This window comes from Amblyomma americanum, chromosome 2, assembly GCF_052857255.1.
Source record: "Amblyomma americanum isolate KBUSLIRL-KWMA chromosome 2, ASM5285725v1, whole genome shotgun sequence".
Taxonomy (NCBI): Eukaryota; Metazoa; Arthropoda; class Arachnida; order Ixodida; family Ixodidae; genus Amblyomma; species Amblyomma americanum.
The window spans coordinates 44940831-44959076 of NC_135498.1; the positions used below are offsets into that span (position 1 = coordinate 44940831).

Genomic DNA, 18246 nt, shown 5'->3' on the forward strand with positions numbered 1-18246 from the left:
ACAAAAACCAGCACATCCACTGATCGAAAAGTTCTTGTTAACATTGCAGGATCAGACACGTTGGACACTAAGCTCTCCAGTAAGTGCAAAATATTTGAGTCCTTAAAATTCAGTTGTCCCGTCTTTTTAAACATTAAAAGCAAACTGTCACATAACATTTGCGAATTGAAGTGAGCAGCATTCACAACGCAATCCAAGAGAAGCTTGTCAGAAGCTTGAAGCTTGTTTTCTTTTTTAAATTACAAAGACGTTCCATTATTACAGCAGTGAAGAGGAGCAGTATGATAGACACCAGTCCGTGTTTCCTGATAATAAAGTGTACATGTTAAGTCAGTGTGTAGTAAAAGCAAGCTTTCTCTTGTTAACTAATTAATCTAATGCATTTTTTGTTCTCAGCCTGCACGGTCTGAATATTTACAAAAACAATGCAATAAGCACACTTTGAAGTCAACATGAACATGAATGAGCACTGACAGCGTGCTCTTTTTCCAACCCCCCCCAGCTGTCATTCCATTTTAAACAACGTAGAACAAACAAGGAAGGAAGAGTGAGAAGAGTCTGAAACTTAAATGCAATACCTTGACTCAGCAGAAGCAGCAGCAGCCAGAGAAACGCGGTGCTGCACAGAAAAGGCCGCTTTGCGGGCAGCCTGTCAACCATCTTGAACGACCGCTTTGATATCTTGAATGACTGCTTTGATATGAGCAGCCCCGTCACCACCACGATACGAAACAACTCAACCAGGGCTTGGCCCAGCAACATGGCTCTTCAGCACAACAGTGCACGTATGCACAGAGCACACAAGCCAAAGGCAGCAGAAGAAACACGGCGCTGTCGAAAGCTCACAACGCGGTGACGACAGTGGCAGCACCGCTCATTCAAACGTACCGCACTCAGACAGAGCGCAGGGGCAAAAGACTCGCGCCACGCGAGTGCTCGGCTGATAAAGCAAACGGCTGGAGGTAGTTCTGAAACGTGATGCCGGCGTCGCTGCTGCGCCCGTGGCAGGCTATGAAAATACTCGGCACAAGCGGCGCGTGTGCACTGCCAAGAGAGCGTGGGGTGACAGCTTGTCTGAGGTATGGTCAGCACCACGGCATTGGAAGGGAAAGGTGGAAGAGGGCAGGATGGAGGAGGAGTTGACAATGTTGTCGCGAGTGGGTCGGCAGTGACGTAGCGCAGGGCAGCTGCCAATCACTCTGCTCTTATCTACCCCCCTAGGAACAGCCGTGTGATAAGATGCCTGTTTCACGTCATTGACGGGGGTAGTGTTACACGGATATGAAAAAGGACCCCCCCCCCCAACCAGTGTACAGACAGCAGTAAACATTAAGGTGAAGTGTATATATAGACAACAAATGCACCAAAATGCCGGAGTGACTCAAATTACTGGTTATCTACCAAACGGGAAAGGCAGGAAGACATGTTCAGCGTGACATAGCATCACGAGTATTTTTGAGCAAGGAAAATGTTGCCTAAAAACCTTTAATCAAGAGCTCAGATTTTAATGAAATTACCCTAGTAGAACCATTTGAGCACAGAGCTGTGGACCCACAGGCGAAACAAAGTCACTGCCAACATCACCATCACCAGACAAGTGATCCCGATGATTAAACAAAATGGACATGTAAAAAAAAAGCAGCTTGGATAACTATCAACTGCAGCATTTGCCATAATTTTAGACATGTTTATGAAAGAAACTATATTGTCATAACATAACGTCTCCCAAATGCACCCTTTAAGCAAACTACACTAACCCCACAGAAGCTTGGGCATTCAATTTCATTTGTGCGAAAGAGGAAATGCTTCCACGACCAATTTTCTTAAGTAAGCTATTTTCGAGAATCAGATAAATTATGGTACAGCAAAAAATTAATCATTCACAGTAGTAAATGGCGTAAGGCAATGGCACATCAACATCATTCTGTGAAGACTTATAAGTGGATTAGCCCATTAATGAGCCAGGCCATTTATGAGGACAATAACCCCATGCATATCTTGTTCTCGTAAGATAAATAACAAATGTCAAGAAAGAGTTGGAATTAAACTCTGCCTCCTGGCAAAAGCTAGCTGCCTGGTTCTAAGTTTGCATGACCAGGAACATGAGTAAAAAAACAAGCATAAAATAACGATAAAGCAAAGACAAAAACAGGAAGTCCTGAGGAGTTATAACAAACATACCAAGCCAGAAAATAACAGAGAAAGGGAAAAAGCCATTAGCATCAAATAACATTTAGGGAAAGTATTAAGAATAAAATGCAGACACATTGCATGGAAGCCAGTTACAAGGACATCGTGACATAAATGAGAAGCAATGGAAAACTAATGGAAAGCTTCCGCTACATAACAACCGCTATGCTCTAGCAGTCCAGCTGAAGTGGTTGGCTAGAAGCGTGCGATAGTGTAAGGCACATTTCTGCTTGGCTTTGCAAGGGACAGAAACGCAACCCAATGCTTCCTTATCTTATCTCCTGTGGAGATTTTTTTTTTTCCCTCACACAATTCTGCCCCTTTAGAGATGAGTGGTGGTTGTCAGTCCAACAGAAAGAAATGGTAGTGCGCATGCATTACTCATGACGTCCTTGTATTCCTGCCAACCTAGGATATCCAATCCAGACTTGCCAAGTGAGAGCTGATCAGCAATGCGCATGTGAGTACGCAAGTTCCCCACCACAAAACTCAAGAGGCCTTAGATGTGACTAACAATTGCTTCCTTGCACCTTCTTTTCTCGGTGGATAATCATTTAAAATTGTACGCAGTTCTTCCTTGCATCGCACTGTTCAAAGGCAACCTTGAAAACAATACTAGGCAGTTTACTCAAGTCTGCGAGAAAGATTACATGGAAACCATCCAACACCATATGTCCTTCAGAAACAAGTTCCGGCGTTGACTTCCTCCCCACACATAACCGGTTAGCAATGCAGCATTCCTTATCTCGTGTGCACAGGAGGATTCTAGATATCTTGCACAACAAACAATCACAAAAGGAACTGTGGACACCAGGACATGAAAGGAACTCTATTGCAACAAGACGCTATCAAACAGTGCGTACAAATAGTGCAGGATGTGGTTCCAAATTTACAAACAAACCAGCTTCTGATGAAAAGTGGGCACCACACAATGCTGCACACTACCCAGTATGAGAGAGGCTAGAAGTACTAATGCACTATTCGAGGTCAGCTTGAAATTTGACGCTTCACTCTTGAGCAGAAACTTAGGACATACACACACTATCAAATGTACACACAAAATTTTTGTTCACAAGAGATCACACGCAGCATTCCGAAAGACAGTGCAGTAGAGTGCATTGTTGAGATTATTACAAAAAAAGAAAAGAATGTCAAGGCAGCTTCTCTGTACTGCACCTTTCTGTCATAATTCCCATTAAAGGAATTATGACAGGAAAGGAATTATTCCCTTCAGGGCCCCTGCAGTTTTCTATCTCCATAGCACAGAAAACCAAGTGCACACCTTGAGAATGCCCTCCATACAATGGGAAACACCTGGCAGTTCAGTTTAGTAAAGTTTAATGCAGTTCAGTTCAGGGGGGTTCTGAGCGGCAGTATGACTCTATGCTGCTCAAAATGCACCTCATTCCCCCCCCCCCTTTTTCTGGTGCTGCTTCAACAGCTCCTGGAGACGGTTGTGCTCAGATTCCAAAGGAAGTTCCCGTGTGTCCCGTGAATAACATTTTGAAACCAGCTTGGCATCTATAGCCAATGCGCAATGAGTAATGATGATTATCAGTGTTTGCTAACAAACAACACATCTATACTTCGTCTCACAAGATGTTTGCAGCACTACGGAAGGTAGAGCTCTCTCGTCCAATCAGGGCTGCAGAAACGCAGAAAATAGTCCCTCGAATATTTGAGGAGTGTATGACTATTAATCAAAACAATACGCATTGCAACTAAAAACATGATTTGGACAGGTATATTTAAATGGTAGGGAGTGTTTCAATCACTGGTGAAATTACCAGACAAAGCCCGTACGGACACAGCTCTGCGGAGGCCTGCTGCGAGGTAGTGATGCGTCGCCACTTTCCAACATGGCGTCGGACGAGTCTGTTGTGTCTCCTGTGTGCTCTACACCGACAGTGCGCTGTTTCCCCAAGCAGGCAAAGCAGGTGGCTTTAAATGTTCTTGAAGCGCTTCGCGTCGAGTGCGGGGGCAGTTGGAGTACAAATGCGCTCATCAAGAGGACGGCAAAACTCACGCAGGTGAGCGAGCGAACGCTTTACAAGTGGACAACGGAGACGTTGAACGCGGGCCGAGTGTTGTCACCGAAGAAGCGTGCTGGCGGAAGAGGCCGCGAGCGGACGAAGAAGCTGGACGATTTTGACCTGAGCGTGTTGCGAAGGGTGGTACACACCTTTTTCCAGAGAGGGGAAATTCCAACTATCGCGAAGGTGGTTGCGCATTTCGAAGAGGACGAAACGCTACCGACCGTGTCCGCAGCGACAATGCAGAGGATGTTGAAGAAACTTGGCTTCCGATATAAGAAGCGCTCTCGGAATGCGATGTTAATCGAAGCGACGCACATTGTGCAGTGTCGCCGCCGGTACCTGCGCCAGATAGCGGAGCTGCGACGCCAGGGTAGGCCTATTTTCTTCACCGACGAAACGTGGGTTAACGCCGGCCACACGCGAAGTCGAGTGTGGACTGACTGCACCATCCAATCTGCACACCAAGCGCATCGATCCGGACTGTCGACTGGTCTACAACACCCCAGTGGCAAAGGTGGCAGGCTTATTGTGACGCATTGCGGTAGTGAGCAAGGTTTTGTCGAAGGCGCAGCGGAAGTTTTCCGAGCGAAGAAAAACTCGGGCGATTACCACGAGGAAATGAACGGGGAACACTACGAAAACTGGTTCTCCAGGAGACTTCTCCCACTACTACCACCCGGCAGCGTTATAGTGATGGACAACGCGCCATATCATTCTGTGAAGCAGGATAAAGTGCCGCGGATGAGTAGCCTCAAAAAGGACATACAGGCTTGGCTGTCCGGAAAAGGTGTCGCGTGGAGCAGCGGCATGGTGAAGGCCGAGCTCATGCAGCTTGTCAGCAATGTGAACACAGGTGGGGAGCAATACCGTGTCGACTGCATTGCTAAAGCTGCTGGCCATCTCGTTGTGCGCCTGCCACCGTACCACTGCCAACTGAACCCGATAGAGCTTGTCTGGAGCGACGTCAAGGGTTTCGTGGCCAGCCAAAACAAGACGTTTAAGCTCCAAGACGTTGAGCCTCTGGTTTGGCAAGGCATCACGCAAGTGACTGTTGAGAAATGGAAGAATTACGTGCAGCATATTATCAGTGAGGAAGATGTGATGAGAAAACTGGACCACATCATCGACGATGTTGTTGACCAGGGACCGGCCATTGTTGTCAACCTGGAGGACGACACAACCAGCAGCGCTGAATTCAGTTGTTATGAGGACGATGAGATGATCGAACCCGTTTAACGTGCGTTGCCTCTCGCGCAGCACATGGGCTTGTTTTGCATTTCGCCACCATCGACACTCGGCTGCCTCGGCACGCTGGAGTAAATAAATTTATATGCACATGACACGATTACTGAAATTTACTGCGACGCGACAACAGAGGAACTGATGAGAACAGTACCCTGGTTGTCTCACATATATCGGTGGACACCCGAACCGCGCAAAAAAGGAAGGGATAAAGGAGGGAGGGAAAGAAGAAAGACAATATACACCCGAACCTCGTAAAGGAAGAGATAAAGGAGGGAAAGAAGCAAGAGAAAACTGAAAATTGAAAGTTGGATTTTGAGGAAAGGCAGGGCGCTGCGCGGTGGAACACCTGTGGGGTGGAACACCTGTGGCTGGGTGCTACTATAAATAGAGGTAGAAAGAAGCCACCTGGACATCAGGTGGATCGAGCCAAGGCGCATAGGAACACACTAATGTAGTGCGCGCCATCCTGATTGGACCAGAGAGCTGTACCTTTCGTAGTGCTGCAAACATCTTGTGAGACGGAGTATAGACACCAAGTAAACAAGATACTTTTTTTCCTTTTTCAGCGAAATGACTCCTTTTCATTAAAATTCAAATGCACAAAATAAAAATTTCTTTCTAGAGCGGTAATAATGATAGCTCTATGGACTGATGCCCATACAATTCTCCATTCGTCCTGGCTAGCTTGGAACATTGGCCCGCCCAACAGTTCTTGTGGAATAGAGGTCATTTTGTAAACATCAATAACATGGAAGTGTTTGACATACTTCATGCTTACTAAATGCCACACTGGTGCAGGTGCATCAGCACTGAGGGAGAAGTAGGGCCCAACCACTTACGGCTTGCCATGTGCCTGGTGCGACCAGAGCAGTTGGGCAGGCTGGCGGATGGCAGCGCGCAGAGCCAGGGTGGTGCCAACAGTGGGGAGGCAGGAGCACGGCAGGCGTCCTTGTGGCGGCCTAGCCAGGGGCCGCCACCGCGCTGGGTTGTCAGCAGCAGCAGCGGCAGGCCCTGGTGTGGGAGCCACATGCTGTCCGAATGGCACTCTTCTGACTACAGATAGAGACAGGTGCCACTGCAGGAAGGAAACAAACAGAAAAGAGATGCATCCCCTTCAACATTCTGTCTTCCGAGCACTGACAGGCTAAACATACTTGTCAAGAGACCTGGATCTGAAAAAGGGGGCAAAGGCAATGGAAACTAAAATTAGAGGCTTGTATTCAATCACACCGTGGTAGACTACCAACCAGTAATGCTACTATCTTTGGCCACCTGCTCTATAAAAAGACCCTTACTTTCAAGCATCACAGCAGCCATAAAATCCACTAACATATGCTCTATTTGCCCTAATATGCAGTTTGCCCATGACTGCAGTGCAAGGGTGGCTTTTGCTGGTGTGAAACAGAAATAAAATGGTTCACTTACTAAATACCAACTCATTTATATTGCAAGGGGTGACTTCTCACTTCTATGATCAGTTAAATTTGATCACAGTTAAATCTGAGTGAATGCAACAGGAACCAAGATTTTCAGGTGGTCAAAATTTAATCCAATGTCTTCCACAGCGCCGTATTTCACAGCTCACAAAGTCCCTCTCAACAGCCTACAGGCATTTTCCCACTCCATTGCAAGTGCAGATTCACCTGTTTACCAAGGCCCAATGTCAATACATATAATAGAAAATAAGAATGTTAGGCAAATAAAGCTTTGTGTCTTGTCCGTATAGCCGTCGCTTTCTTTCCTTGAATAGGATTTTCTCTAAGAATGGCTCAAAGAAAGGGCTCTTCTATAGATGTTAACTTATGCAGCATTGGGCACCTGCACAGGACCCTCTATAGCACGCTGTATGCATCACTTATGCAAAGCTGCAGTCACTACTGTCAATCCCCACATTCCCTGCTAAGCTGTGCATGAACTCTACAAGTAAAATCGTGCCAAAATTTTGGTTAACTAAATCTGGAACCCTGCAGAAGGCTTTCTGCTTAATACACTCGTCTGTACTGAAAATTCCTCCGCATGCCTACCACCTGCACATACAACCTCCACATGATCCAGTTCAAAGCAAAAATGAAAAATCACATCTTTCAAGTGTAAGAAACATGGAATGCTTGAAAGCTAAAAGCCAAATGCAAAAAAACGCGCATTTATCTGTAAAGTTAAAAAGATCAGTTTCTGAACTGATTGAATCCTTACTTTGTTTGAACTGAACCAAGAACCCTAGCATGTTTGCCTCCTATCTGCAAAAGAGTTGTTGGCACTCTGAAGATGCAGAATTTAGACAACAGGATCAAGACTGCTTGGGAGAACGAATATTACTGCACTCGCGAACTAAGCAGAATAAAATAATATACGCTCCCACTCAGCCAAGTAGTTGGAGACAACAGTTTGCGCACAATCCCCCATAAACACTACCGCATAAGCTGGGGCCTCGCTTTGTGCTAAATTTACGTCCTTACATAACCGCTCGCAAGGTTTGTTTCAATGCGTGCCACGAGCGCGGAGAGCTCAGCTTGACTGCGTCTGGCCGCTCTTTTTGCGCACCCCCCCCCCCCCCTCTCCCTCTCTCTCTCATCCCGATCGCGTTTCCTCGAACGCTCAAGCGCACGCTATTTTCGAACCCCAGCGGATCGGCAGACGCGTTCGGGGAGGGGAGAGGGGGGGGGGGGGGTAGGAGTTGCGGTGAGGGGTTGGCGCGGCGGGCTATGTTGCTTTGCTGGTCGCGTAGCGCGGATGATTTACATCGTGGTACACCGGCGGTCAGTTCCTCGCTTGGATCGATGCGCGCGGGTTCACTGTACAGCCGAAAATCACGCGGGGTTCGCCTGGCCGTGTCCGGTGCGAGTTGCGGCGGTCGTACCGGGAGGTTCGTTGGGAGGGTTACGGACAGTGGTCTTCATTTGGAACGATAAGCAAAAAAAAAAAAAAGCAGCGAACATCGATTACCACTGAATTCAATTGCGTCCGGTAAATAACTTATACAGTTAAATTTGTTAATGTAGTTTCGGTTTCGACAGACCAACGGTGGCTATTGCGCTAAAGCTGGGGTCGAGCGATTTGAGACTACGTAATACACAAAGTGCGATCTAACGGCTGCTTCGTCACTTTTATCCGCTCCGACTTTCACACGCCAACCTGCCCCGGAGACGGAATAACACCGAGTGATCAAACAGCGATTATGTAGATTTTATGTCTAACGTGACCTCAACCCGCCTACCTGAAACGCCACACCCGCCGTTCGGCTGCTGAAACCGAAACTACATCGGTGAAGAAATTCAACTGAGGCGTAGGTGGACTACTTACTAGTGCAGATCAATGTTTACGCCGTCTTACGCACCCTTCCGAATAAAAATCAAAAGGACGGAAGAGAATCGGTTGATGTCCTCCTGCATCGGCAATGTTGGCTCAGGTACGGCCGCGCCAGCCGGAACCGGTCTGCGCATGCGCGCGGCGCGAGAGACGAGCAGCGCGAACTCGGATTGCGCCGTGGGAAGTGGGGGGCCGGTTCATAACAATCGGAGGACCGCCGGTCTCTCGGTGACTCTTCAAGGCTTGATGCGCTTTCAGGTTCCCCCCAAATTTTCTTGGAATCCTTTCAGCCGTCCAGATTCTTTTGTTCACGGCTTGACATTATTTCAGTCGGCTCGAGAGAGGGAACGAGCCAGCACCAAGAGCATGGAGATCGCGGCGGTCGGTGCTCCGCACGTACGAGTGGCGCCGCTGTAGAATCGACATCGACCAGACTGCGGCCGGACGTCTGCAACGCCTTGGAGGACACCGCACACATCTCGCTTTCAGGGCACAGGCCACGAGCGTGATTAAAGTGGGGTGAGACTTTGAAAAGGAGTTTCAAAATTTCGCTGCACAGCAGTTGTTCATCAAAGCTATCGCTATAAAATTTGCAAGGAATCTTTAGACGCAGTTTGCATTACAGCTCAAAACTAGTTTATGTATCTTTATTTCTTAAAATCTATAACACGCAGCGTTGAAATTTTGTACGAAAGTAGCAACCAACACTTTACACAAGTGGAACTAAATTTATGGACTTCCAACAAAAACTAGATCTGTTATGTTTTTTTTTTACCTTTGCCGATGCAATAAAATTGCCACATATGAATGGTTTTCTCTTAGTCAGAAAAATACAAATGCACCTAGGCTACCGATTCCAGTTCCATGCAGTTACTGAAATGCAATTATACCCCTGTCACAAGGGACTTCTTCTCGGCCTTTGCCGTAAAGCTGTCTTATTGCACTAAAGGAGGAAAACCGAAAAGGAGCAGCGACGCTGATACACGGCAAATCCAAAGGAGCAAGAACGCGGCCTCCGTGAATGCCAAAAGTCACCGCTGTGTGTGAAGCGGCGCTAGTAACATTATGAAATTAAAGCAGACGGTAGCACTTCAGCTAAGAGTGCATTCGTTTATGTTGGAAAAAGTAGCTATCACGATAATAAACAAGCGTTCTGACGGTGAGAAACGGATATTTTGAAACAAAGTTTTTTTTTTTTCATCGTTCTCGGTCTGACCACGGTAGGCGCACTTTTCCGTTCGGCTCCTCGTTGTGTTCGAGAAGCGTGCTTTGTTGCTTGTGTCTTTGTGCACACAAGCAAGCTCAAAACACGCACACAACAAAGAGCAAACGAAGAAAAAACAGCAAAGCGAGATGCGCAAGCACGTGTGGGTCGATGCGGCTGCTGAAAAGCGTTCAAATCCTTTTTTAGCAGTGTGGATGTCTTTAGTCATAGCCTCCTCTACGGTTGAGTGTACTGTAACGCAAAATTAACCATTAAATAAGATAAATTAGATATTTTTTACGGTTTCAAAACTAAAAATTGCGTCAATTTTTTATTCTTTGAGCTCGCTAGCTGGCGCTGCCGTCTGGGTTGCTCTTTTAAGCAACTTTAAGGCCGCTGACGGCCGCCTTTATTGCTACGGACCTTTATCGCAAAGGTCTCGACGCTTTGCCGTGTAGATGCGTGTCACGCGCCTTTGGGGCAAATGACCTTAATTTCTAAGGCCTTACAAGTGCCCGTGTGACAGGGGTATTAATTAACATCTGGAAATTGGAAATTCTGTTTGCTTAAATGCTTCATATAGTTCCGGAGAAACAGGTACACAGACCTCCAAAAATGTTCTTTCGAGAAAAACGCCAATAAAGTCTCAGAAAACCATTTTAATCATCAAAACTCCCCTTGACAGAAGAGCTACACCGAGAAGCCCTAGCGGCTGAAAAATGTACTACGAACAAGGCCAAGCTCGAAACCGAAAGCAAAAACAGTTTCTGATCAAAAACACTTCTGGGCACTGCATTTTTGCAAGTATCCGTAACGAAGAGACCACGTCGAGCTGTACCCACTTTCCCAGTCGACGTGACGAAGAAAAAGGACAAAAAATTATCTTTGAAATTGCTAATACGCAAGTGTAATACATTTTTTGAAAGATAAATTCTCTCTGTCAGATGATCGCAAAATCTCAAAATCGAATTTTTTTTACAAAACAGTCTGACCCCATATTAAATACTGCGTAAACCCGACGGAGTAGCATACCACACCACAAACATTTCTACCACATATGATACAACACGAGGACAACTTCGATCCACAAACGCATTCCGGAGGCAACGACTGTCGCGCACGGCTAAATTTACTAGCCCCGGCGACGATTCCTCTTTTATCAGACGCGGAAATTACCATAACGGCGACTCGACGGCTAACTTAACCGCGAACAAAATCGGAGTGAAACACGCGAGACCGCGCTTCCGCAGTGGCAGCGACAGGTTGCGTCAGCTTCGGCCACCTCTTCTTGGCTCTCTGCCACGCCGAGCTTCACGCCACAGCACCTCCCCGCAATCGGCGATCACGCGATATCGATCAAGGCCAGTCTCCTACGCCTGCACATCGCCAGCTCGCTATCGTTTCTCGGACCCATATCGACTAATTTTGCATGCGCGGCCCGATACATCGGCGATACGGAGGGGCCGGCAAACAGGCGCCCGACACACCGACGAAATCGAGCAAGGCCACACACCTCTACGCTGCTAGAGCCTCACTTTTCCCGAACCTGCACTGAGATGCACAATTTGCGAAGTTTCTCGTTTTGCTACCCTCTCAAATTTAAATTAACTTTATCGCCGATGTTAACTTTGCCAGCTAAGGAAGTTCCTGGGAGAGTACTTAAAATGCGTTCAAGGCCTGCAGCGCGCACATGGAAACGGACCACGGTACACTTGGATTTGTCTAGCGACTGCCGCCGGACCATCTTCGGTGTGCTGGCGGCAGCATCGAACGAGGAGCGCGCCGTGTGCACGCCGGAGCGATAGCACTCCTCCCGCCGAGGAGGCCGGGCCCGTCCCCAACCTTCTCACAGTGCTGCGGCGTGTTCTATCGCCAAGCGCGCGACTCTGCCTGCTGTAGCTACGGGGGCCCGCACTCGAATATATATATACACACAAATACATTAACATCACGCTCGCTACCCGTGCCACCCTCGCAACCGAATGTCAAACGCGAGCGTACTCCGAATGAAATCGCCGAGTTTAACTTTAAGCTCTGCTGCGATAAACTAGCTAAGCTCGGTGAAAGCTGGCGCCATATGCTGCCGCCTTCGGCTAATGTCGAACACCCACGCTCAAGTCTTCGACCTACAGGCTTTGTGGTGACCTGGGCTTCCCCAACGATCTCAATGGAAGCACGTGGCCGGCGCTTAGAAGGGCAAAAAAAAAAGTTATCTTTGAAACACCTTTCAAGGCTTGGTGAAGCATGAAGTCGTTAATTTTGAGTCCCTTTCCGCGCGGTAGCATGGCAGCGCCGAAAGAGGTACAAGGTCAGCCTCCGGCCTCTATGCACTTCAACGCCCTGGTCAACTGCTTCCGCGTATAACTGACTGCCGAATTTAGAAACGGTACGGGGACACGTACAGTGACCCATTCATTTCACCTTCTCTCAACACGAGCGCATGCGGCCATTTCTGTCACGGCGTTTAGTTCTAAAGTGATCCGCTTCCGTGTGGGCAGTCTGGCCCAACACGAACGGAAACAAACACTCAAAAGAACCACCACCATGGGACACTGTCCACCGCGTCACCATTCGCAAACTATGTTAAAAAAGATGTAAATTGTAGGGTTTAACGTCCCGAACCGACACATGAGCTATGGAGGGCTCCGGATTGATTACACTCTCTGGGGTTGTTTTAACGTGTGCCGACATCGCTCAGTAAACAGACATTTTTGCACTTCGCCGCCACCGAAATACGGCCGCTGGGGGGTCCGGATCGAACCCATGACCTTGAGATAGCCGGACGAACGTCAAAGCCACTGAGCCACCGCTGCGTAAGCGTGGCGCTTCATACATCAAACATGATTTGCGTCATAAACGGCAGCCAATCCCAAATCTTCGCGTATTTCTCGAATGTACCGCCGAACACTAACGGGAACGAACAGCCCGTGCTACCACACGCGAAAACCAATCACCGAGCAACGCCAAGTTCTACCCACGTACTGCAACCACCGGGACGAACGTGCCGCCAACCGAAAGCACAGTAGACAGCACTTCAAAGACCTCCGCCTGAGGCGCCGCATCCTCCCAACGCTGACCTCACACGCCAGGAAGGAACATACGTAGTACATTAGCCGAGCACGAACACTTTCGCCCCGACGCGGCCTACAATAAGTCATCATACAATTAACCGACCTTCAATTTCCCACTTTCTAGTATGTGGCGGTTATGCTGACAACAACAACAACAAAAAAACACGTGCTGGAGTTTCCTTTGGGCACAACGTCACAGTGCTTACTATATAGCCATGTACCTGTCATATGGAAGAACCGGCCGTTCCACGCCGGCAGACATTCGCTGCACCGTTGTCTGGCAGTGGTTGTGCCACGACACATCGATCACGTGCTAAACCCTACACAGCTGCCGTGGGTCGTCCTAATTAAAATATTTTCACTCAACGACTCAGCCGCCACTCAAAGACGAGACACCCGCTTCGTCGCGCTTGAAAAACGACATTTGTCTTCAACGTTTGAACGGCCGAAATGCCTGAAAGTGACGCCCTCCACTCGAACTTGGGAGTTCACCGTTGGCTGCATACTGGACGGGACAGCAGCAGACCGGTGGCGCCAAGCCCACGCCTATACGCATGAGCACAGCTGCTCCCTTGTAAATATAGCTGCGAATGCGCAGATCTGCCTTCCAGTCCGGCTCACATGCAAGCGATTCGGCGAATAGAGCGAACAGCGACGCGGCGCTGCGAAGCGCTTCGCGAGCTTTCGTTTCACATGCATCGCCGCTGCGCGTTTCCCACCGCTGCGAAAACCAATGTTGCTGGCAAAAGATATGCGCTTGCAACCGGTTTAGGTGGCCTGCAAACACACAAAAAAAGCGTACTATATAAGCATAGTTTTGTCATTTGTTTTCACTGTTTATTTAAATAAATATAAATCTTGAGTTTTAAGCACTAAACAGCACTTTATGCAATTTCATTTTTTAAACAAAATTTCGTACTCGCGGCGTACAAACACTGGTCTATGCGCTGCTTACTTGCACGAGGCCTCTGCTGGTCACGTGGCAACGCCGGGCCGTCATTGGTTGAGATGCGGTGCTGCCGCGTCGCCGCCGCGAAAATTTCCAACTTGCCCGGTTGGTAAGAGAAAAATTACTGCACGCGTCGCGTGGCCCCAACTTCCTATTTTTTCCTTCCTTCAATAACATCTCTCTCCCCCCCACCGGTTGGTAAGCTCGCGAGCTAGATCGTCGGCCCTCTGATTCCCAGTCACCCCGGTGTGCCCCGGCACCCAGAAAATTTTGTGCTGAAGTGACCGTGAGCCCACCACAACGGTGGAACCATCGTACGCGGAAATCCTAAACCACTACAGAGGACAGAGGATAGCGTATCCACCACACCAGCTATTAACGCAATATGAGGCAGTCGGTTGGCGTAGACTGCAAACAGGAAGCTTTCATAACTTACACATACTTCACAAAATGTTTCCGAACCAGTACGCGGACACATGCAAGTGGTGTGGAGCCACCCCCACTTTATACCATATTACATGGGAGTGCAAAAACAATTATTCATTCCATAAACTAAAAGAGCCCAATGCGGAACAGTCTGCTCACCAGCAGCGTGCTGGCGGTCCAAAAAGGACTGGTCCAGCATGCGTATGAGGCAGCAAGACTCAGTGGGGCCCTGGAATAAGGGCACCACCCCTGGAAGACTCGGAACATGAAGACACCCGGGTCCCGCTGAATCGACCAATTTTTGGCGCCATTAAATTTTTTTTCTCTCTCTCCAACTTGCCCGAACCTCGCCGCTCCAGCCGTTGGAGCTTCCTCCGCCGCTTGAGAGAGGGTGTATTCGCCGCGGCGGCGGGATTCGCGAGCGGTTCGCTTGCATGTGAAACAGGCTTTACGCGCACGCTTCACTGGTTTCCGATAGGCGGTTGTGACACGTACAGCCTTCGTCGAAAGCAAGCAGGCCACATGATCAGTCGGCGTACGTTAGCTGCTGTGAAGGCAGGACGACCCACCGCATGCTTACTGCATGCTTACTCCCGACACGACAGCGCACCTGCACATATCGCAGCTGTCGCCTCAATGTAAAGCTCGATGTAATTAATGCATGCAGTTGTTATAAGAAAAGGGTGTCTATGTTTAATACTGGTGTAATAGATGACCTAGCTAGCTGCACTATATACCGATTTTCGTTTCTTTTTTTGGGGGGTGGGGGGGTTAATTTCTTTTCTTGGACAGCGTCAGTCATTTCCCCTCACACCGAAGGACATGGGTCGTGCGAAAAAAAAAAATGCGGTGTAGTGAAGAACTTGGGCCGAACGGCCAGAGGCAGACGAACACGAGAAGTGTGGCTGCCTGGCAGACCACGAGCTGCCAAGCCACTGCTCCGTTTTTGACGGCTACCAGTGTCTTCTTAAAGGGGCCGTGAAGGGGGCTCTAACAAAGTTGCGGCATGCCTGGGATATTGAAGCACGCCGCTTCACGAATAGTGCCCAGCAAGGATTTCTTAAATGCGCTTTGTAGAAGCTGAATTATCTGTAGTTAAAACTTGAATTTCAGCGTCTTCGCGCCCTTCCCTCTCCTCTTTTTGCACGTTGGAAGGTAGGCGCTCCTTCGCCGACCCCCCTCTGGGAGCGGAGCTTCCCGACCCGCCGGAGCTAAGCGGCTTATTGGCCGCGGCCACGGTAGCTGCCTGACGTCTGAAAGAATCTAACCAATGGCCACCTCTCACCACGTCTACGCAGATGCGGGGGACGGAGGAGGGTGCGAGCATGAAAGAGTCGCCGGGAAGGGCTCGCCAACTTTGACGCGTGATTGTGGGTCGTCTGCTGCGTGTAGAAGAGTATTATTTGGCTCTGGTTTTCATGGCGACACAGTGCAGTGATTAAGTGAGTTAATGTGCTCTCCTCGGAAGACGTTTCAGAGCCCCTTTAAGTCCCGCCGCACAGCAGGTACACCCGCGGAACACTGGGTGTAAATGCTGCAAAAACGCCACCATTTACACCCAGTGCTCAGCGGGTGTGCCCGCTGCAAAAACGCCACCCCACCGATTCAGGCCGGACCTAATGAACGATGAGAGCGCCTTTCCCTCGCTCTTGTTTTCACAAGAAGGAGCAGGAGACGGAAAGGGAGGGAGTTCAATAGGGGCCTCCCCAATTCTTGGCCGATCCCCTAGCGTGAGAATGTGCCACTTGTTAGGGTAACAACAACAGGAAACCGCTTTGCTACCCTGCATTAGCTGGGGAAGCAGATGTGGCGATATTCAGCCTATTTTCTTCCCAGCTCACCACGGCCGCGTATAAAATGCAAGCCTATAAAGATACGGTTTCTCTTCATCGCTATTCAGGCGAGCTTTACAGTAATCCAATGCAGTTGAGGAAGCAGCAGTGTTGCCGTGAAAATCAGGCCTCCAATAATAATAATAATAACAATTGGTTTTTGGGGAAAGGAAATGGCGCAGTATCTCTCATATATCGTTGGACACCTGAACCGCGCCGTAAGGGAAGGGATAAAGGAGGGAGTGAAAGAAGGAAGGAAGGAAGAGGTTCCGTAGTGGAGGGTTCCGGAATAATTTCGACCACCTGGGGATCTTTAACGTGCACTGACACAGCACACGGGCGCCTTAGCGTTCTGCCTCCATAAAAACGCAGCCGCCGCGGTCGGGTTCGAACCCGGGAACTCCGGATCAGTAGTCGAGCGCCCTAACCACTGAGCCACCACGGCGGGTTGGCCTCCAAGTCCCAAAATGGATTTCCACATTTATAGACGTTTTCCTTTTCTCTCATAATTGTTCTTGCACTCGGACTCCTGAAATGACTTGAAGACGACCCTAAACCCTGAAAAGAACTTGGAATTTTGTCCCAACAGCGGTGTATTGTCGCGCTATACCGCCCGCTCTAAAGTGACCAGACATCAGCTCAAATTCAGCGCAGCTACGCTTGCAAGGGCAAGCGGGAAATGCAACACGTTACCAGAGGCACAAGAGACACCCCCGACAGCGCAACCGAGTTCTTGCACACCCACGGCCGCGCGCACCTGTGCCAGCTTGTGCTGCTTGCACAACCCACCACACCGCTTCCCACCCATTCATGCTTCGAGGAAGGAGAGACACCCAACGCGGCGGCTTCACAGAGCTCGCTTCGCCGGCTAACTTTAGAGCCACCCCGAGAGATATGCTTACGTCACCCGTGACGTCACCGCCGAGCCGGTGCCCCGATTTCCATACCACCATCGTTCCTCACGGCAACCGCCGGCTGACGCGGTTATTCGTCACTCGCGTTGGAACGCGCCATGACGCGAGACACTTCCCTTTTCGTGTCCAGCCCAGACTGTGGGTCCGCCACTCCAGCTATTCGATACAGCTGCGCAAAGACAAACATTCGCGTGCGGCCGCATCAGCACATGGCAGAAAGAAAACAACATCCATCAGAAGACCACGCTGCCCAGCAGTGAAATTCATGATAGCTCCAAGGTTCCAGAGAAGACTGATAAAATAATAATAAAAAGACAACGCCCCCCCCCCCCCTTTTCTTTCGAAAGGACGAGGAAGCGAGAAACAGCTGTGCAGTGATCACCTCCCCTCAAAAAAAAAAAGAAAGAAAACAACGTACGTGAGTGGGCCAGGGCCACCTGCCGAATCATGGCAACAACTGTGACCATCCGTCTCTCTTCCTTCCTTGAATGTGCTCGCGCTGCTGAAATTATGATGACTCAAGAACATACATCCTCCGACCCCATGAATCACATTTTTAGCGGCCGCAGCCAATCAACGTGAGTTTTCGGTCCCGACACATTACAATTTGTACACCGTCTGACAACACGAAGTGTTAGTGTACGACACCCATGACGTCAGCAAAAGCGCCGGAGAAAGCCCCCCTCACCACAAAACTACCGCTGCGAAAGGGACTATTCCCTCGCGCATAGCTAAAGTTAGAGCACACACGGGCTGCAGCAGCAGCAGCACAGGCTTTTTAAAAGATAGACGTCTGCTGCATGCTCACGCGGTTCCCTGCAGAGCAGACGCTCCGGGATGCCAAGCGACGTCTCCAATTAAAACTCGCGGAAACGCCACAGCGCGGCCCCAGTGATAAGCAACACGCGATCGCCCAGAAACGACGTCGTCTAACCGCAGCTCGCGCTCGAAAAAAAGAAGGAAGCCTCCCCCCCCCCCCCCCCCCCCCATATCTCTCACACAACGGGCAGTCAGTTACGCAACGGATGCTCCTTCTTCTTGGCGGCCGACACCGCCGCGCGCGCGCCATTCCA

At 49.3% G+C, this 18246-nt stretch overlaps 1 protein-coding gene across 5 annotated transcripts in view; it reads right to left on the reverse strand.

The window, feature by feature from the left end:
- The window catches only part of Pisd (phosphatidylserine decarboxylase), a 46483-nt gene that overhangs the window by 15117 nt on the left and 13120 nt on the right, over nucleotides 1-18246 (reverse strand). For 2 of the 5 annotated variants that reach the window (XM_077654109.1, XM_077654108.1), the window contains exon 2: nucleotides 6311-6546. In XM_077654109.1, the coding sequence (XP_077510235.1) occupies nucleotides 6311-6500 (190 nt within the window). In that variant the 5' untranslated portion in view covers nucleotides 6501-6546. Of the gene's footprint in view, nucleotides 1-578; nucleotides 1290-6310; nucleotides 7196-7664; nucleotides 7845-18246 lie in introns of those variants that run through there. The other 3 variants (XM_077654110.1, XM_077654107.1, XM_077654111.1) reach the window with 3 other exon arrangements.